We start from the raw sequence: 21,942 nt of genomic DNA, 5'->3' as shown, positions 1-21,942 counted from the left end.
CCACCAATGAATGTAATAAAGGGGAGGGAGGGGAGGCCGCACTGGCCACCAATTAATGTAATACAGGGGAGAGAGGGAGGGGGGCCGCACTGGCCACCAATGAATGTAATACAGAGGAGGGAGGGGGGTCTGCCCCCTCCTGCCTGGCAGCACCTGATCTCTTACAGGGGGCTATGATACGCACAGTTAACCCCTCAGGTGCGGCACCTTAGGGGTTATTATTGCGGATCACAGCCCCCTGTAAGAGATCGGGTGCTGCCAGGCAGCAGGGGGCAGTCATGTACACAGTTCGTAGTATATTCTAACTTGAAGCGTCCCCATCACTATGGGAACGCCTCTGTGTTAGAATATACTGTCAGATATGAGTTTTCACGATTGAACTCAAATCCGATGGTATATTTTAACATAGAGGCGTTCCCATGGTGATGGGGACGCGTCAAGTTAAAATATACCATCGGATTGGAGAAAACTCTGATCCGATGGTATAATAGGGACTCCTGACTTTACATTGAAAGTCAATGGGAGACGGATCCGTTTGCACTTTGCACCATATTGTGTCAACGTCAAACGGATCCGTCCCCATTGACTTGCATTGTAAGTCAGGACGGATCCGTTTGGCTCCGCACGGCCAGGCGGACACCCAAACGACTTTTTTTCCTTTATGTCCGTGGATCCTCTAAAATCCAAGGAAGATCCACGGAAGAAAAAACGGACACTGAACTACGGAACCCGTTTTTGCGGACTGCAAAAAAAAACGGTCGTGTGCATGAGGCCTAACGTTGGAAACCATTAGGACCATCAAGGTTACATTTTTTTCTCATCAGAGAATAACATTTTCTTCCACCTTTGAATGTCCCATGTTTGGTGCTCTCTTGCAAAGTCCAAACGAGCAGTTCTGTGTCGTTCAAGGAGACGAGGTCTTTGAAGATGTTTTTGAAGCCCTTCAGACTTAGATGCCGTCTGATGGTTATGGGGCTGCAGTCAGCACCAGTAAGGGCCTTAATTTGGATCGAGGATCGTCCAGTGTCTTGACGGACAGCCAATTGGATCCTCCGGCTCAGTGCTGATGGCATTTTTTGGGTCTTCCACTTGACTTTTTTGTTTCATAACCCTCAGGATCATTTAAGAAATTCCAAATGACTGTCTTACTGCGTCCCACCTCAGCAGCGATGGCGCGCTGTGAGAGACCCTGCTTATGCAGTTCAACAACCCGACCACGTTAAAAAAGGGAGAGTTTTTTTTGCCTTTGCCATCACAATGTGTGACTACCTGACAGAAAATGACAATGAATCCACATCTTTGCACAGATTTGGCCTTTTAAAGGCATGTGGTCCTAAAATTTGGATCAGCTGAAAAACTGCCTATTTCAGTTTAATTTTTATTTTCAATCAATTGAATGCTCAAAAAATGTTTTGTCTCACTCCCATTTCTTCTTGTTGCATGTTGAAGCTCTACTTGGAACCTTGTTAAGATCCAACAATGTAAAATATGATTTTTTGCCATTTTTCAAGTGGTCTTAAACTTTTGATCAGGACTGTATTATATCTATATATTATCTATATTAATCTATTTTAAAACGTATGAAATAAGCGAATATAAAAATACTGTAATTAAAAGATGGCCACTCCAACCAAAAGCATTGCCATAGCTGCTCCGCAAGACTATACTGTATATATTATGTACCAACCAACCAATACAAAACTAGAAACACATATTAATAATTTATTTTGCTGTCAGTTTCCAAATTTAAAGAATAAAGAGCTATAGTTTGCTATTTTCCCCAAATAAATTAATAAAAAAATAAAACAGCCCTACATGTCATGTAAAAACGTTGCAAAAAATATTCTGGTAGGCCAGTAAGTAAAAAGGTTTGGGCGGTTAACCAACCACATAAAATTAACTAAAAAAAAAAAAAATCATTAAGGGCAATATACAGTTTACAATGAGTGTTTCTATCCCCTTGCAGAATGGAGCGTGCTGTATGTGATTATCACAAGCTTCCTGTGTGTGGTGGCTCAGGGACTACTAGTCTGGTGCATTATCTGTTGTTGTAGAAGGTAAGTGATGGCTCCATTTGCTCATTATAATTAAACCATGTTTCTGTGTATGATGAGAAAAGATGTTACTATGATGTATAATTTATAAAAATGTAATCTCTGTTCTGTCTGTGGGTTGTCTATCTCAGCAAATGACAGTTATATGTGTTTATAGGGAGTGTAGTAAATCACTGAGTGAGACGGCCCTTATAATGATAACACAGTTCCTGTTCTGTTCTGTGGACAATTTTTTCGTTTATTTAGGATGTGAAGGTCCTTGTTTACTGCACTTCTTTGCTGCCTGTTCTGTGGAAAATAGGAAGTTCCTGAGGAACAAAACATCATGTCTAATTCTCTTGTGGTCTTGTGTCTGACTTGTATAATTTCCCATAAATGCCACCTGTGCTCTCTTGTACATTTTGTCATATTAAGGGTACCTGGGGCAAGTATGCACTGGTAAAACTGTGACCAAGGATTAAAGGGGTTCTGCAGTTTGTTTTAACTGATGATCTATCCTCTGGATAGATCATCAGCATCTGACCGGCGGGGGTCAGACACCCAGGATCCCCGCCGTTCAGCTGTTTGAGAAGGCAGCGGCGCTCCAGTAGCGCCGCGGCCTTCTCACTGTTTACCGCAGGCCCAATGACGTCATGACTAGTATTAACTGGCCTGGGCTGATGATCTATCCAGCGGATAGATCATCAGTTAAAACAAACTGTAGAACCCCTTTAAACTAAAGACTCCAAGGCTCATGGTGACTAAAATTAGGCGCCTAGATTGTAGTCCATTGTGTACCACATTGTGTGGTAAATTCAGTTGATTGGGCGTGATTTGGAAAGACACACCCTGGCTATATAAGGTCTCAAAGCTGACAATGCACATCAGTGCAAAAATCAAGTCATGAGGAGGAAAGAACTGCCTGTAGAGCTGAGACAGGATTGTGTGGAGGCCCAGATCTTGAAAAGGGTACAAAAAATGTCTGCCGCACTGAAAACTCCCAAGAGCACAGTGGCCTTCATAATTCTTAAATGGAAGAAGCTTGGGAGACTGGTCAAGACTGAGGGAAAGCTGAATAGAGCAAAGAACTGATATTTTCTTAATGCCTGATTCAGAGTGCTCTGGACCTCAAACTGGGCAGGTTTACCTTCCAATAAGACAAAGACGTTAAGCCCACAGCCAAGAAAACGTAGAAGTGGCTTAGGGACAACTGGCCCAGCCACAGCCCTGACCCCAATTGAACATCTCTGAGACCTGAAAATGGTTGTCCACTGACTGACCCCATCCAACCTGACAGCTTGAGAGGATCTACAGCGAAGACACAGAAATAAATGCACTATAACAATAGATGCAAACATAACATATGGACTAAGCCCTCACTCTAATGATAAAATCTGAGACTCTAAGCCAATATATTTTGATCAAAACACATCTATGCCCACCTACCCAGTGCCACGGTGGTCTCACGTCAGGCAGGTCCTACACTATAACTACCTATGCAGTTGTGCATCTGTGTTCAGGAGAGCAGACCCTGCACATAGAAACATAGAATGTGTCGGCAGATAAGAACCATTTGGCCCATCTAGTCTGCCCAATATATCTGAATCCTATGAATTGTCCCTGGCCCTATCTTATATGAAGGATAGCCTTATGCCTATCCCATGCATGCTTAAACTCCTTATAGTGTGTTGCTCCTAGTTACCTCTCTGTGCATCAGTAACCAATGAGAGGAGGAGCACACACACCTATGTGTACCACCTTAATCAAGGTCACCTCTTAGATAGGTGGGGCAAAAGTGCACAGGAAGGCTACTCTCAGGGTAGAAGCGCATTCACATCTGAAGGTGCCGCTCCATGTGTGAATGCGCTAGTTTCTGTGAAGTTACCCACATCCGCATATTTTACTATCATATCGTGGATGTTTTGTATCTTTTTTTCCGTGATTTCTTTGGGATCTACAGCGAAGAATGGCAGATAATTCCCAAAGCCAGGTGTACAAACCTTGATCATCATACCCAAGAAGACTGGAGGCTGTAATTACTGCCAAAGATGCTTCCACTAAGTAATGAGCAAAGAGCCTGAATACTTATGTCAATGCAATATATTCGTTTTTCCTTTTCAATAAAATAGCAACGATTTTGAACATTCTGTTTTAAGGCTACTTTCACACTTGCGGCAGTGTGATCCGGCGGGCAGTTCCGTCGTCGGAACTGGCCGCCGGATCCGCCGATCTGCTGCTGCCTGAAAGCATTTGTGAGACAGATCCGGATGCGGATCCGTCTCACAAATGCATTGCAAGGACGGATCCGTCTCTCCGCTTGTCATGCGGACCGACGGATCCGTCTTGTACATTTTTCTCATTTTTACCGATCTGCGCATGCGCATGCCGGAACGACGGATCCGGCATTCCGGTATTCTGAATGCCGGATCCGGCGCTAATACATTCCTATGGGAAAAAATGCCGGATCCGGCGTTCAGGCATGTCTTCAGTTTTTTTGGCCGGAGAGAAAACCGTAGCATGCTGCGGTTTTCTCTTTTGCCTGATCAGTCAAAACGACTGAACTGAAGACATCCTGATGCAAACTGAACGGATTACTCTCCATTCAGAATGCATGGGGATATGCCTGATCAGTTCTTTTCCGGTATAGAGCCCCTGTGACGGAACTCTATGCCGGAAAAGAAAAACGCTAGTGTGAAAGTACCCTTACTTTGTCATTATGTGATACAGTATTCAGCTCAGAATGATTGGGGGAAAACTGGATTGTGTTTTATTTTAGCACAAGGCCGCAACATAACAAAATGTGAAAAAAGTTAGTCTGAAGACTTTCTAAAAGCATTGTATAAGAAATTTTTTACCAATATCGTGCATGCTGTGCCTACTCCAGCACTACTACACTTGCTATAATATACCCAGTATATGTATCTATATACTATACTTATCTGCTATAGAATCTTTTCCAAATACATTTAGAAATAACGCGGCTAAAATGTAAAAATGAACTAATTTAGTCTACCAATTATCTCTCGTCCAGAAGGAAGAAAACTGCCTATCTAATGTCAGCAATAGTGGGGACCTGTAGTCAATGGTCATCCCATTTAAGAGCCTCGAAACAACATGACGAGGAATATCAGTCAAACCAGAGACGCCAATCTGTAAACAGCACTATAAAGTTCTCCTTCTGGAGAGAAGTTAATTTGCATACTTTTCCCCAGGAAGCATCTTAAAGACTTCCTACACCTGATGGATCTCTGCAAGGAGAACTAGCACCCTCCAAGAACTTAAATTTAGTCCGTCTATTTCTTGTTTGCAGGAAAAAGGGAAAACCAAAACGGAAGAGTAGATATAAAATGCTGGAGGCTACAGATGACCAAGAAAGTATAGCACTGAAATCAAGTAGCAAAACTGGTAAGTATGCATTTGGAAGATAATAGAAGTTTTACATGGAGCTTTACCTTTCGGAGCCACTCTTACAGCAATTAAAGGGGTTGTCCCAGTTATTATTTCCGTTGCCAATGGTTTTAACAACTATAGTGTCATCTTCACAGAAAAGCCCTTTTAAGAACTATAAAATCCCTTTAAAGTGTAACTGCTTTTATTTTATTTTATTTTTCTTCTTGTAATGTGTAGGTACATTGATGGGGAACATTTTTCTAGTACACTTTATTTAGAGAACTTGTACAGTACAGACCAAAAGTTTGGACACACCTTCTCATTTAAAGAGTTTTCTTTATTTTCATGACTATGAAAATTGTAGATTCACACTGAAGGCATCAAAACTATAAATTAACACATGTGAAATTATATACATAACAAAAAAGTGTGAAACAACTAAAAATGTCATATTCTAGGTTCTTCAAAGTAGCACCTTTTGCTTTGATTACTGCTTTGCACACTCTTGGCATTCTCTTGATGAGCTTCAAGAGGTAGTCACCTGAAATGGTTTTCACTTCACAAGTGTGCCCTGTCAGGTTTAATAAGTGGGATTTCTTGCCTTATAAGGCTAGGTATACACGACGACATTTGTCGCGCGACATTTTGTTGCACTAATGTCGCGCGACAATTTTTATAATGGCAGTCTATGGTGTCGCACTGCAACATGCGACATGCTGCGACCGCGACGCGACAGTCGCAGAAAATCCATTTGAGATGGATTTTTCTGCGACTGTCGAGTCGCAGTCGCAGCATGTCGCATGTTGCAGTGCGACACCATAGACTGCCATTATAAAAATTGTCGCGCGACATTAGTGCAACAAAATGTCGCGCGACAACTGTTGCGCCCTATCTGTCGTCGCACGACAAATGTTGTCGTGTAGACCTAGCCTAAATGGGGTTGGGACCATCAGTTGCATTGTGTAGAGGTCAGGTGGATACACAGCTGATAGTCCTACTAAATAGACTGTTAGAATTTGTATTATGTACTGTACATTTATATGAGAAAACCTGGCCCTAAATGTCCCTTAGCAGCACTCTTTAAATGAGCGTTGCTAAGGCATTACAGTGCAGGGCAGCGCTGACCGTGACTATGGCTAGGGTTAATTATTTTCCCTCTCTCTGCTGGCTCCTATATATTTCTGGAAATTAGCATATGTACTATGTATATTGCTCTGCCCTCCTGTCTCCTGCTATTTTGATTCCTGGTCTATTGAATAACTAACCGGCCACCAGGAGATGCAGGAGATATGAAACAATCAGTGCTGGCTATTGAGAAGTAGGAGAGTCCCTATGTACTGTAAATCAGCTTCTCCCTGTCTCTCCTGCTTCTCAGTAGGCAATAGTTTTTGATCATTTGTTGATGTTCCAATTCCATTGGTCCACTGATTTTGCTTCCTTGCCAAGAGTATTTCAAGACTCTTGTTCTACTTTTTCAAAGTAATAGATTTTGCAATATGACTGAAATGTTTTCTCTTCTCTATTAGGTGTAAAATTGAAATCTCCAGTTCAGAACACAAGTTTGATGCATTCAGAATCAGAGCTGGACAGCGATGACAATACTTACACCTGGTCCGATCGCGAGAAAGGCAAACTCCTCAGGCCTCAGAATGGTTCTTTGCGAAATGGACAAGCCTCTCACAAAAACAAAAACCAAAGAGAGGAGCTGTTATAGCGTAGGCTTTTTAGACGCAGGAATTCATTTCATTTTATGCAGGATAGTGCAAGTTGTCCCACTGTCCTCTTCTCCACTGCTGGTTTACTCTGTGGACAAAGCTGCTACCCTGAACTGCTTTTAAAGAAACAGATATTTTAGTAGAAATATCATCTCCTTTGCTCTTCTTGGAGCACTGAGACTGGACATACTTGAAGTGGAATTTTTCATTGGGGAATACTACTGGATTTATGCTAATAGACTTTTTAATTAAGTAATTTAATTTTTTTTTTCTGCACAGTTTTTGGGTTACCAACCCTCAAGAGTGAGCCACCTAATGTAGTATAAATGCACTACTGCGCCACGTTCTCACTGGCAATGAAGGATAAAATGTGAATCGCACTGGGCCTATTCTACAGCCCGACCTCTCTTCTTTTTCTTACAGGCTAAAACAACAAAACATCTTGCTTATTCATTTTGTAACGCATACTTTTCTAGAAAAGTTATTTTGGCTTCTGTGTTTTCACTGATGAGAACCAGGGAATCTGAAGGAAATGTCAAAATGACTTGGGTTATTGGGAAAAAAATAGCCTATGACACTGGCGTTCAATAAAGTCAAACTCTTAAGTGACATTTCTTATTTCTGCTCTAAAAAAAAATCTAAAAAGCAAATCTGTTAGAAATGCTGTAGATAGTCGTTAGTTAATACATTCATTGTACATAAAATGTAGTGAAGAACAACCCGCATTAAATGTGTTAAAGGCCACAGACACCTTTTGAGGGCAATTTTTTTTCATTGCACTTTACTCAGTATGGGCTGAAATCTTTTTTTCAATTGATCTTTATTTAAAAAAAATTAAATGTTTTTCCACAATAGCTTTCAGTTTCAGTGCATTTGTAGACTATTGCATTCTGCTTTAGGCTGGGTTTACATCTGCATTGTGAACTCCGGAAGTCAACAGACTGATGGAGTTCAGTCTCCGGCATAGCCAGATACCACAGTGTACCGCCAGATCCCCATTCACTGCAATGGGATCCGGTGGTAATCCAGCCGCTTTCCGGCATATATGCCGACTCTCAGCAGGACAAACATTTTTACATTTAGCATTGTTGTCCAGCTGAAAGCCAGCATGTACGCCAGATAGTGACCAGATTACTGTGCCAGAGTTCATAACACAGATGTGAACCCAGCCTTACTGTGAATCAGGGGGCTGCTTTGACGGCTCAAATTTTTAATAAAGAACAATTGAAAAAAATATTTTAGCCCAAAATAAGTAAAATGCTATGATAAAAAAAAATGCCCCAAATGAGACCATAGCCTTCAAGTCAGAGAGAATTTCTCACCCAACCAAAAATAATATTTCAGTGTATGATACATATTTATATGTCTTATATTCACAGAAATGGGTATACTCACATGTGACTAAAAAACACCAAAACAGAGTATAAGGCTGGGTTCACACGAGCGTGTCCGGATGCGTCCCGGTGTATTGCGGCAAACCCGCGCGAGTAGGTACGCAATTGCAGTCAGTTTTGACTGCGATTGCGTTGCGATGTTCAGTTTTTATCGCGCGGGTGCAATGTGTTTTGCACGCGCGTGATAAAAAACAGACTGTGGTACCCAGACCCGAACTTCTTCACAGAAGTTCAGGTTTGGGTTCGGTGTTGTGTAGATGTTATTATTTTCCCTTATAACATGGTTATAAGGGAAAATAATAGCATTCTGAATACAGAATGCTTAGTAGGTGATCAATTGAGGGTTAAAAAAAAAAAAAAAAATTAACTCTTACCTTCTCTTGATTGCGTAGTTCCCGGTCTCTTCTTTACTTCTTTAATAATGAGCTGTTTATAAGGGAAAATAATACAGTGAATAGACTGTCACCTAGCAACCATGCGTGAAATATCGCACCGCATCCGCACTTGCTTGCGGATGCTTGTGATTTTCACGCAGCCCCATTCACTTCTATGGGGCCTGCGTTGCGTGATAAACGCACAATATAGAGCATGCTGTGATTTTCACGCAACGCATAAGTGATGCGTGAAAATCACAGCTCATGTGCACAGCCCCATAGAAATTAATGGGTCCAGATTCAGTGCGGGTGCAATGCGTTCACCTCCCGCATTGCACCTGCGCGGAAATCTCGCCCATGTGAACTCAGCCTAAGTGGTATACGTTCCTGATAATTAATCTCAAAAGCCTGACTAGAACGTTAAAATAAAACAAAAAATGTTTATTGGGTATACAAGTATAAAATATATAGGATGTGAACCCAGTTAATTCTGACACAACAGGCACTCAAACGGCATATACAGCTCAGATGGTAGAGCCCTAGACTAAAGCTACTACCGATGAGAGCTGTAGTGATCGCTGCGTGTCGGTTATAGATGTACACGACACACCGCTTTGTGCAATATGCCTAGGATTAGTGACTATCCCTGATACCAGCTTGTGGACTTAGGACCTGCAATGCCTGTCCCTGACTTCACTGTGATAGATCTGTCATAGTCGGCCATCAGGGATAGTCACTAATCCTAGGCATATTGCACAAAGCGGTGTGTCGTGTACATCTATAACTGACACGCAGCGATCACTACAGCTCTCATCGGTAGTAGCTTTAGTCTAGGGCTCTACCATCTGAGCTGTATATGCCGTTTGAGTGCCTGTTGTGTCAGAATTAACTGGGTTCACACCCTATATATTTTATACTTGTATACCCAATAAACATGTGTTTTATTTTAACGTTCTAGTCAGGCTTTTGAGATATACTCACATGTGGCAGATTTAAGACTGTTCCATTCATCTGAATGTGGCTTGCAGAAATCTATGTATACTGCAGAAACAGCCCCATTCAAATGAATGGAACTGATTTTCAGATGTGTTTATGCATATGCCCAGTTGCCATATGCCAATGGTGCTACAGTGCAGTAGAGACCCTTGCAGACGCTTGCACAGACAGGCCTGCAGACTCTTTTTAGCTAGTAGCAAATACTGCTCTTGTTCACTATTCCAGAAAACTCTTCTGTCCTAAGCCATAGCTGAATCTTGCGCTGGGCCTTCACATTGCTGTTAAATCGGTTTTCACACCTAAACTTGGTTCATTGTATTGCACCACATGATGCCTTTGCTTCCAATATATTTAAAAGTGTTATCCCATGAATAATGTAAAAAAAAAAAAAATCTTCAGAATCTAGTACATGACCTCTTCTAAACAAAGCTAGAACCAGCCCTGTACCTCACATGGAGCCAGAGATCTCCCCACTCATTGCTCCAATTAGATATATTTCAAGCTGCCAGCTTAGGGGGCATGTCCTTTCTCAGAGGGTTTCCCGCCGGCTGCAGCTGGTGGCAATTGAAGGTTGGGACTGAGCATGTGCTTCCGTCTCAGTGAGCAGGACAGAGAAATTAGAAAAAGAGAAAACAGTAGGTGGCGCTATACAGATGGATTTCATTGAATAACTCAATAGCAACTAGAAAAGCTACAATTTCTGGGGAAATTGTGTGAAGTGTTCTTGCCTCCACCAGTAGTTTACAACTGGAGTGGGCGGAGTAACTGGGTGGAGTGTAGACTCCGCCAACTTTTTATAAATTTTGTCCTTTGTCTCACACTGACCCACCCTGCCGAGTTTGGGTGCTGTGGCTTGAATACTGTGAGAATGACAGCTGTTTAAAGGTTTCTTATTGAAGTCAATAAGGAAAATCTGGTTGTTTGTGGCTCCACCCACTTTTTAGCGTCCCCAAAATGAGATATACATTGTCACAGTCCTCCAGTGACCAACTGTGCCAAGTTTCAGAACCCTGCCATTAACAGTCTAAGAGCAGCCGCAGTTTGAACTTTTCCCATTTAAACAAATGGCTGAAATTTGATTGGCCGTTGTAGACCCGCCCACTTTTTTTTTTTTTTTTACCCCAGTCACCCAATGACCTACGGTGCCAAGTTTTGGTATTCTGGCTTAAATATTGTGAGAATGACAGCAATTTAAAGGTTTCTCATTGAAGTCAATAGGAAAAATCAGATTTGTCGTTATTGACTCCGCCCACTTTTTCCATTTTTGAAGCCGAAGTAATCTATGACCTGATTTCTGAGATTTGAAGCCCCTGACATCAATAATGGCAGCATTTTTCAATTTTCTGCATTTTTCAATTTTCCCATTGAAATCAATCAAAGAAATCTGATTGGTTGTTTTTGGCCCCGCCCACTTTTCTGAATTTTAATCCTAATCCTAAATTGTCCAACTGTACCAAGTTTGGGGATCCTGCCATTAACAGTCTAAGAGCAGCGGCAGTTTTAAATTTTCCCATTAAAACATATAGATGAAATTTGATTGGCCGTTGTAGACTCCGCCCACTTTAAAACATTTGAATTCTAGTCACCTATTAACCGAATATATTAAGTTTAACAACCCTGCCATTAACCATGTTGAAATGGCAGCAATTTAAAATGTTCTCATTGAAGTCAATAGGGAAAATCTGATTGGTGGTTTGTAGCTCCGCCCACTTTTTAATGTCCCCCAAAATGTGACAGAAATTTTCAGGTTGACCCAATGACTAAGTGACCCAAGTTTGGTGAGTTTCACTCCGAAGCTGTATGAGTGACAAACGTTTGCATTTTTCCAATAAAACTCTATGGGAGAAAAAAATTGGTTTTCGGGGGCCCGCCCCAGGGGCCCAGAGGGTGGGATTGGTTAGCAAAGCACAAGCAAGATACTCGGGTATGTGCCGACCAAGAGTGCAAAGTTCGGTATTTATACTCCTAAATCTGTGGGAGGAGTAGCGATTTGAATGTCTCATTGTAGTCAATGGGGAGAATTTGATTGGTTCTGTGTGGCCCCGCCCACATTTTCGAGTCTCCGAAAAACGTGGATTGGGGGCCTTGTTCCAGGGGCCCGGAGGCTGGGATCGGGTAACAAAGCACAAGCAAGGTACTCGGGTGGGTGCCGACCAAGTCTGCAAAGTTTGGAATTTGTGCTCCTAAAAATGTGGGAGAAGTAGCAATTTGAAGGTCTCATTACAGTCAATGGAGAGATTTTGATTGGTTCTGTGTGGCCCCGCCCACTTTTTGGGGTCCCCGAAATGTGCCCAAAATTTTGGGGGTGACTCCATGACTAAGTGACCCAAGTTTGGTGACTTTAGCGTCAAAGCCTGGTGAGTGGGAGCGATTTGAAAATGTACCCTGTCAAAGTCTATGGGGAAAAAAGGGGGCTTCCGGGGCCCGCCACGGGGGCCCCGGGGGTGGGATCGCTCCACAAAGTAATATCAATCCGATCGGGAACAATCTGCACGTTTTGGTAAATTTTTGTCTATGTAGTGTAAAAACTGTGGGAGGAGTTAGGGTGGCAAATTTGGCTATAATAATAAGAATATATATGTGAGATAACAGTAAGTGATCTTGCTATGCAAGGACACTTAATAATCGATTTTGAATTACTTGCAATTATAAAAGTATTCAGATCCAGGGGCTGGTTTGAAAACAGTAGAATATTTTTCGTGGGACAACTCCTTTAAATCTTGCATGTATTAATAAAAGCTTTAAAATCGATTGCACTTTTATGATAGATCTAAAGAAAGGTAATGGCCTGCTAGTTTAAGCATTTGAAATATCCTTATGTTCAGCTCGTATGAAATGATGCGTCAACCTCAAGGAAAATCTATGATACAGACACAACACACAGTGCTTCTGACTAAACGTCTCTTTCCATTAAAAAAACACGATGGTGAACCTAGCAGCCTTAGGTGTGAATGACAGAGAGTGCTTTTATCCTTGGCCTTATCATATTGTAAAGTGTCCTTCCTGGTATCCTCTACTTCCGGATCTGACATTGTACGTGGAGAGAGACAACTGTGCGTCACCCATATTTATTAGGTATAGTACAGTTACCTTGGGGCCCGAGACAGGGTTTAATAGGATGATGCTGAATAGACAATACACTTCAATGCCATTGTATAAACGATTGCATGTCTAAGGGTAGTTTCACACTTGCATTGTGAACTGTCTGCCGGATCCGGAAATCCGTGTGCAAACAGATATTATTTGTAGACTAATCCGGATGCGGATCCGTCTAACAAATGCATTGAAATACTGGATCCGTCTCTCCGGTGTTATCCGGAGAAACGGATCCGGTATTTATTTTTTTGCATCTTTAAAGGTCTGCGCATGCGCAGACCGGAAAACCGGATCCATTTTGCCAGAACACTTGGTGCTGCATTAATGCATTTCAATTCTGGCAAGTGTTCCGGAATTTTGGATGGAGAAAATACAACAGTATGCTGTTGTATTCTCTCCAGCCAAATACCGTAAGGATACATGCACACGTTCAGGATTCATGTGCGGAGAATCCGTACTGAAATCCACAGGTGTTCTTAGGCAAATCCGTGCGGTCTTTCCACATTTGGTGCAGATTTGCATGCAGATTTTTAGTCTTTCCCACACAAAGGTCTATATACAGGAAACGCCCCGCTTTTAACATAATTTCCTGTGACATAAACTTGTCCCACCCTTCTTCTCCATACTCTATTTTGAGTAGCATCAAAAAGCACACTGCCAGAGTGAAAAATGGATACAAATGCTAATGTTCGCCCTCTGCGCCTGCGCAAACCATATATCGCTATTGTGAGACGACGATGCCTGAGGTTAGTAAAAGTATTATTAACTCCTTAACGACCCAGGACGAGAATGCTCGTCCTAAATGGCTGGTACTTTGCGCCCCCCCCCCCCCCCCCTCGTCCTGCGGTCTTTCCTTCCCCGCCCCATGTGCGCTGCTGCATCCACCAGCATCGGTGATAATGCCGGTGGATTAACACCAGCGCTGACCGTGGCATATGGGAGGTTTGCGCTCCCTCTCCTTAGCCATTGGGTACCACATTGCAGTTGTGGGAACCCGATGGTTGCCATGGCAGCCCCGATGCCTTGCACAGGCATCAGGGCCTGCTAAGCTACGGAAGCCCAGGAGATCCTGTGTAAGACGCTGACAGTTCCATTCAGTACAATACAGAATGTATTGTACTGAATTGAAACAGGGATCAAACCCTGAAAAGGTTAAGTCCCACAGAGGGACAAACGTAAAAATGGGGGGGGGGTTTAAATAAAAAAAAAAGTTAAAGTTTCAAGTAAAAAAAAACAAAAAACGTCCTTTTCCCAACAAAGTAAAAAGAAATGTAGACATATTAAGTATCGCCGCATCCGTATCGACCGGCTTTTTGTCACCTTACATCACTAAAAGTGTAATAGCTAGCAATCAAAAAGTCATATGGACCCCAAAATAGTGCCAAACTGTCATCTCATCCAGCAAAAATTATATCCTACCTTAAGACAATCGCCAAAGAAATGAAAAAACTATGGCTCAGACTATGGAGACCCAAAAACATGATTTTATTTTATTTATGTTTCAAAAATGCTTTTATTCTGTTAAATGTAAAAAACTAAATCTAAAAAAGTAGACAGCTCAGATGAACAGCGTAAAAAAATAAAAATAAACACTGTGTCAAAAAGCAATTTTTTCGGTCACCTTACATTACAAAAATAGTACCAATCAAACCGTCATCTCATCCCGCAAATGAGACCCTACATAATTCCAAAATGCTGTTAGTGTAAAACATAAATAAAAAAAGTATACATATTGGGTATTGCCACGTCCGTAAGAAGCTGCTATATAAAAATATGCATACCCACCCTAAAATAGAACCAATAAAACCCCCAAAAAATTTACCCTACATAACAGTCGCCCAAAAAAATAAAATAAAATATGGCTTTCAGGACTTGGAGACACACAAAAAAAATTTTTTTTTCAAACATGCTTTATTATGTAAAACTGAAACAAACGACCAAAAAAAGTCATATTTGGTATTGTCGCATCCGTAAGAACCTGTTCTATAAAAATATCACATGATTTAACCTGTCAGATGAACATTGTAAATAACAAAAAATAAAAACTGTGCCACCAAAACAGCTATTTTTTGTTACCTTGCCTCACAAAAAGTGTAATTTAGAGCAACCAAAAATCATATGTACCCTAAAATATTACCAAAACTGACACCTTATCCCGTATTTTACAAAATGGGGTCATTTATTTGGAGTTTCTACTCTAGGGGTGCTTCAGGGGGTCTTCAAATGTGACATGGCAGCTTAAAATTATACCAGTGAAATCTGCCTTCCAAAAACCATATGCGTTCCTTTCCTTTTGCGCCCTGCCGTGTGCCAATACAGCAGTTTACGACCACATATGGGGTGTTTCTGTAAAATACAGAATCAGGGCAATAAATATTGAGTTTTGCTTGACTGTTAACCCTTGCTTTGTTAGTGGAAAAAATTGATTAAAATGAAAAATCTGCCAAAAAAGTGAAATTCTGAAATTTCATTTCCATTAATTCTTGAGGAATACCTAAAGGATTAACAAATTTTTTAAAAATCAGTTTTGAATACCTTGAGGGGTGTAGTTCAGACCTGAACTGGTCCTTAAAGGAAAACCCACTTTTTAAATCTTGTGTAACACCTAAAGGGTTAATAAAGTTTGTAAAATCAGTTTTGAGGGGTGTAGTTTCTAAAATGGGGTCACTTTTTTGGAGTTTCTACTTTAGGGGTGCATTAGGGGGTCTTCAAATGTGACATGGCAGCTTAAAATTATCTCAGTGAAATCTGCTTTCCAAAAACCATATGGCTTTCCTTTCCTTCTGCGCCCTGCCGTGTGCCCGTACAGCAGTTTATGGCCACATATGGGGTGTTTCTGTAAACTACAGAATCAGGGCAATAAATATTGAGTTTTGTTTGGCTGTTAACCCTTGCTTTGTTAGTGGGGAAAAAATTATTAAAATGGAAAATCTGCCAAAACAGGTTAAATAAATTATGAAATTTCACCTCCATTTTCCATTAATTCTTAAGGAATACCTAAGGGATTAACAACATTTTTTTTAAATCAGTTTTGAATACCTTGAGGGGTGTAGTTCGGACCTGAACTAGTCCTTAACTGCCTCCGGACCGCCTAACGCAGGATTGCCTTCTGGCGGTGGTCGATCGGTTCCTCCTGGACGCATCTATGCGTCATCTCGCGAGCCGCGAGATTTCCTGTGAACGCGCACATTCACAGGATCGGGAGGTAAACCAGCGGCTGTAGAGGCGATTTTTTTTTTTTTTAACCCTTGAAAGGTGTATCAGACGCTGTTTTGTTAACAGCGTCTGATATACCTGCTACCTGGTCCTCTGGTGGTCCCTTTTGCTTGGATCGACCACCAGAGGACACAGGCAGCTCTGTAAGTAGCACCAAACACCACTACACTACACCCCCACCCCCTGTCACTTATTAACCCCCTGATCACCCCCCTGTCATTGATCACCCCCCCTGTAAGGCTCCATTCAGACGTCCGTATGTGTTTTGCGGATCCGCAAAACACATACGGACGTCTGAATGGAGCCTTACAGGGGGGGGGGGGGTGATCACCCCATATAGACTTCCTGATCACCCCCCTTTCATTGATCACACCCCTGTAAGGCTCCATTCAGAGGTCCGTATGTGTTTTGCGGATCCGCAAAACACGAACACCGGCAATGTGCTGTCCGCATTTTGCGGATCCGCACATTGCCAGAACTATATAGAAAATGCCTTTTCTTGTCCGCAATTGCGGACAAGAATAGGACATGTTCTATAGAATTTGCGAAAGAGTATTTAAACTAGGAAGAGGGGGGCAAAAGAGTGAAAATAAGAGTCCAATTGCCCCCCAAAACAATGCCAGAACAGGTCAGAAGCACAGAGGGTAAGAAATGATAAGCTCCGAGTCCTCTCTACAAATGCTCGCAGTTTAGGTAAAAAAAATCAATGAACTTGGGTCAATAATGGCATCTGAGAATGTAGATTTAGTGGCTGTTACGGAGACATGGTTTAATGAAAGAAATGACTGGGACATAACCATACCAGGGTACTCTTTATACAGAAGAGACAGAGAAGGCAAGAAAGGAGGAGGAGTGGCCCTGTATGTGAAAGATAGCATTAAATCTAACCTAATACAAGTTGGTGAGGCCAACATAGAGTCAGTTTGGGTTACGTTGCAGTTTGCTAATCATGCAGTAACTCGTGTAGGTGTGATATATAGACCACCTGATCAAGTTAAAGAACTAGATGATCTACTAGTTGAAGAAATAGCTAAAATGACAATGAAAGGAGAAGTTATCATTATGGGAGATTTCAATCTTCCAGATATAAACTGGAAAACCAAAATAGCAAGTTCTACCAGGAGTACAGATATTCTAAATTCCCTACTGGGGTTATCCCTACAACAAATGGTTGAGGAGCCAACCCGGAGGGAGGCCATTTTGGATTTGATATTCACAAATGGGGATTCGGTATATGATGTCATTGTAGGCGAAACCTTGGGATCTAGTGATCACCAGTCAGTGTGGTTTAATATAAGAACTGTGAAAGAGTCCCACCACACAAAAACAAAAGTTTTAGATTTTAGAAAAAAAGACTTTTCAAAAATGAAATTAGTCATAAATGAGTCCTTATCAGACTGGAACGGATTACATGGAGTCCAGGAGAAATGGGACTACTTAAAAGGTGCATTATTGAAGGCAACAGAAAATTGCATTAGACTTGTCAGTAAAAGCAAAAAAAGGAAGAGACCACTGTGGTACTCAGCAGAAGTGGCCCAAATCATTAAAAATAAAAAGCTAGCATTTTGTAATTATAAAAAAACCCAGAGCAATGAAGATAAGGAAATCTACAAGATTAGGCAGAAAGAGGCCAAGCAAGTTATAAGAACTTCTAAAGCTCAGGCAGAAGAAAAACTAGCTCAGTCTATGAAAAAAGGGGATAAGACATTCTTCAGATATATAAATGAAAAAAGGAAATTAAAACAAGGAATAACTAAATTAAAAATAAAGGACGGAAGGTATGTACAAGAGAATAAAGGGCTAGCCGACTGCCTTAATGAATACTTCTGTTCAGTTTTTACAAAAGAAAAAGGAGAAGGACCTCCACTAGAAAGGATGACTATTAAATCGTTTGATGCATGTGTCTTTACAGAGGAAGATGTTCTAAGTTTGCTGTCTAAAGTGAAGACAAATAAGTCACAGGGGCCTGATGAGATACACTCAAAATTATTAAAAGAGCTTAGTGGTGAGCTGGCAAAACCGTTAACAGATTTATTTAACCAATCATTAGTAACAGGAGTCGTCCCGGAAGATTGGAAATTGGCAAATGTCGTGCCCATTCACAAGAAAGGTAGTAGGGAGGAATCGAGCAACTATAGACCAGTGAGTCTGACATCAATAGTAGGCAAATTAATGGAAACCCTATTAAAGGATAGGATTGTGGAACATCTAAAATCCCATTGATTGCAAGATGAAAAACAGCATGGGTTTACTTCAGGGAGATCATGTCAAACAAATCTTATAGATTTTTTTGACTGGGTGACTAAAATAATAGACGGTGGAGGTGCAGTAGACATCGCATATCTAGATTTTAGTAAGGCTTTTGACACTGTCCCACATAGAAGACTTATCAATAAACTGCAGTCATTGAGCATGGACTCCCATATTGTTGAGTGGATTAGGCAGTGGCTGAGTGACAGACAACAGAGGGTTGTAGTCAATGGAGAACATTCAAAACAAGGTCATATTACCAGTGGGATTCCACAGGGATCTGTACTGGGACCAATTTTGTTTAATATCTTCATAAGTGATATTGCAAAAGGCCTCGATGGTAAGGTTTGTCTTTTTGCTGATGACACAAAGATATGTAACAGGGTTGATGTTCCTGGAGGGAAACGCCAAATGAAAAAGGATTTAGGAAAACTAGAAGAATGGTCAGAACTCTGGCAACTGAAATTTAATGTGGATAAGTGCAAGATAATGCACCTGGGGCGTAAAAACCCAAGGGCAGAATATAGAATATTTGACACAGTCCTGACCTCAGTATCTGAGGAAAGGGATTTAGGAGTAATTATTTCAGAAGACTTAAAGGTGGGAAGACAATGTAATAAAGCAGCACGAAATGCAAGCAGAATGCTTGGATGTATAGGGAGAGGTATAAGCAGTAGAACGAGTGAAGTGCTTATGCCGCTGTACAGAACACTGGTGAGACCTCACTTGGAGTATTGTGCGCAGTACTGGAGGCCATATCTCCAGAAGGATATAGATACTCTAGAGAGAGTTCAGAGAAGAGCTACTAAACTAGTACATGGATTGCAGGATAAAACTTACCAGGAAAGGTTAAAAGACCTTAATATGTATAGCTTGGAAGAAAGAAGAGACCGAGAGGATATGATAGAAACTTTTAAATACATAAAGGGAATCAACTCGGTAAAGGAGGAGAGCATATTTAAAAGAAGAAAAACTACTACAAGAGGACACAGTTTTAAATTAGAGGGGCAAAGGTTTAAAAGTAATATAAGGAAGTATTACTTTACTGAGAGAGTAGTGGATGCATGGAATAGCCTTCCTGCAAAAGTGGTAGCTGCAAATACAGTGAAGGAGTTTAAGCATGCATGGGATAGGCATAAGGCTATCCTTCATATAAGATAGGGCCAGGGACTATTCATAGGATTCAGATATATTGGGCAGACTAGATGGGCCAAATGGTTCTTATCTGCCGACACATTCTATGTATCTATAGGCTCTACAAAAAACGCTGTGTTCGCCCGATCAGGCCTGATCTTGTGCGCACACTTGCGTTCAGTCCGCCCCACCACAGTGACAGAAATGTTTTTTTTTTCTGATCACTGCAAAAACACCGTAAAATCGCTGCGGTGCTATGAAAAGATCACTTTTGAGGGGCATGGCGAGTTCATAGAAGATTTTTTTTTTGCGGAAATAGTTTTTTTTTTTTTTTTGTTTATTCTTTTTTCTTACAAAGTCTCATATGCCACTAACTTGTGACAAAAAATTAAATCTCACATGAACTCACCATACCCCTCACGGAATACCTTGGGGTGTCTTCTTTCCAAAATGGGGTCACTTGTGGGGTAGTTATACTGCCCTGGCATTTTAGGGGACCTAAAGCGTGAGAAGTAGTTTGGAATCCAAATGTGTAAAAAATGCCCTGTGAAATCGTAAAGATACTCTTAAGAATTTGGGCCCTTTGCGCACCTAGGCTGCAAAAAAGTGTCACACATGTGGTATCGCCGTACTCAGGAGAATTGTAAAAAGTGGTCTGGTCATTAAGGGGGTTTAAGCTAGGGGGGCTGAAGTGGTTAAAAAGTGGGTTTTAGAAATTTTCTGAAAAATTTCAAGATTTGCTTCTAAGCCTGCTAACGTCCCCAAAAAATAAAATGTCATTCAAAAAATGATCCAAACGTGAAGTAGACATATGGGGAATGTAAAGTAATAACTATTTTTGGAGTTATTACTATCTATTAGAAAAGTCGAGAAATTGAAATTTTGAAATTTGCTAATTTTTCTAAATCTGCTTTCCAAAAACCATATGGCTTTCCTTTCCCTCTGCACCCTGCCGTGTGCCCGTACAGCAGTTTATGACCACATATGGGGTGTTTCTGTAAACTACAGAATCAGGGCAATAAATATTGAGTTTTGTTTGGCTGTTAACCCTTGCTTTGTTAGTGGGAAAAAAATTATTAAAATGGAAAATCTGCCAAAAAAATTAAATAAATTATGAAATTTCACCTCCATTTTCCTTTAATTCTTGAGGAATACCTAAGCTTTACTTAACTAATTTAAAATGGAATATTCTGTGTCTGTGGTTATTTTCAAATGCAAAAGCAACTGGTAATCTAGGTAGCAAGGTTCATCATACTCCCTGAGAGCCTCTCTCAAGGCAGCATGTGCATTTGCTGCCTTGAGAGAGGCCCTCTGGTACTCTACTAGGAAGGCTATAATATTGTTTACATCAATGATTTTTGAACAATTAAATTGAAGACACATTTTTGGACTTTTCAAAAAAACTTTACTTGTCAAAAATTTCCGATACAAAAGCAGTCAAAGTATTGCTGCAATGAAGTGCTTTCACAATAAAATAACATTTGCAAAGGCAGGTGCACTCTGCGGTCTTACTAAACCCTCATACTGATGTTAAAACATATCCTACTGTAGAGGACATGGCTGAGCACGAGCACCGCACCAAGGTTTCTCAAGTAGCTCGGGACCTAACACTCGCCTACCTGTGCCATATGGGCAATACCAGGAGCCAGTGGCCAAATTACAGGAGCGTAAGAACCGACTCATAGCCAACTCACCAGTTACCTCCAGCATGTAGCCATGCTTGCAATGGGAGGAGGGAGGAGTCTGCGAGTCCCACTCAAGATTGGCAGATAAGGCCTGGGCCTCGCAGGTGCACCTAAATATAGCCTGTGGATGGAAAACAGGCACATTTAAATTGGAGTTTATATACCTCCAAACATCTCTATATACGAACCAACTGAAAAAACATTGTGGTGTTAAACAGGAAGGAAGTGCTCAAACCCATATGCAGTTGTGCATGTGTATAAAGGGGAGCAAATCCTGCACTTGTGGCCCATTGCTAATGGCGATCCCCAGCAAAAATGCATACAGTGGAGGATGCCCGCAGTGGACCACAAGTACCACAATGGACATCCTACACAAGATAGCAATTATATGGATGTGATAACCAATATAACAATATAATAACATTTGCAAAGGCAGGTGCACTCTGCGGTCTTACTAAACCCTCATACTGATGTTAAAACATATCCTACTGTAGAGGACATGGCTGAGCCCGAGCACCGCACCAAGGTTTCTCAAGTAGCTCAGGACCTAACACTCACCTACCTGTGCCATATGGGCAATACCAGAAGCCAGTGGGCGAATTGCTTTCACAATAACATGTGAAAAAATAAATCTTGTCTAGAAACACAGTACAAATTTT

At 41.2% G+C, this 21,942-nt stretch overlaps 1 protein-coding gene across 2 annotated transcripts in view; it reads left to right on the top strand.

Annotated features, from left to right (window-relative positions):
- The window catches only part of KIAA0319L (KIAA0319 like), a 94,081-nt gene extending 86,338 nt beyond the window's left edge, over positions 1-7,743 (top strand). For both annotated transcript variants that reach the window (XM_044287628.1, XM_044287627.1), the window contains exons 20-22: positions 1,967-2,057; positions 5,344-5,438; positions 6,950-7,743. In XM_044287628.1, coding sequence (XP_044143563.1) covers positions 1,967-2,057; positions 5,344-5,438; positions 6,950-7,137 — 374 coding nt within the window. In that variant the 3' untranslated portion in view covers positions 7,138-7,743. The remainder of the gene's footprint in view (positions 1-1,966; positions 2,058-5,343; positions 5,439-6,949) is intronic.
- Positions 7,744-21,942: the final 14,199 nt, after the last annotated feature.

Source organism: Bufo gargarizans, chromosome 3 (genome assembly GCF_014858855.1).
Source record: "Bufo gargarizans isolate SCDJY-AF-19 chromosome 3, ASM1485885v1, whole genome shotgun sequence".
NCBI lineage: Eukaryota > Metazoa > Chordata > Amphibia > Anura > Bufonidae > Bufo > Bufo gargarizans.
Note: the sequence above shows the minus strand (reverse complement) of the source record. Positions and strands in the feature narration are given on the sequence as shown.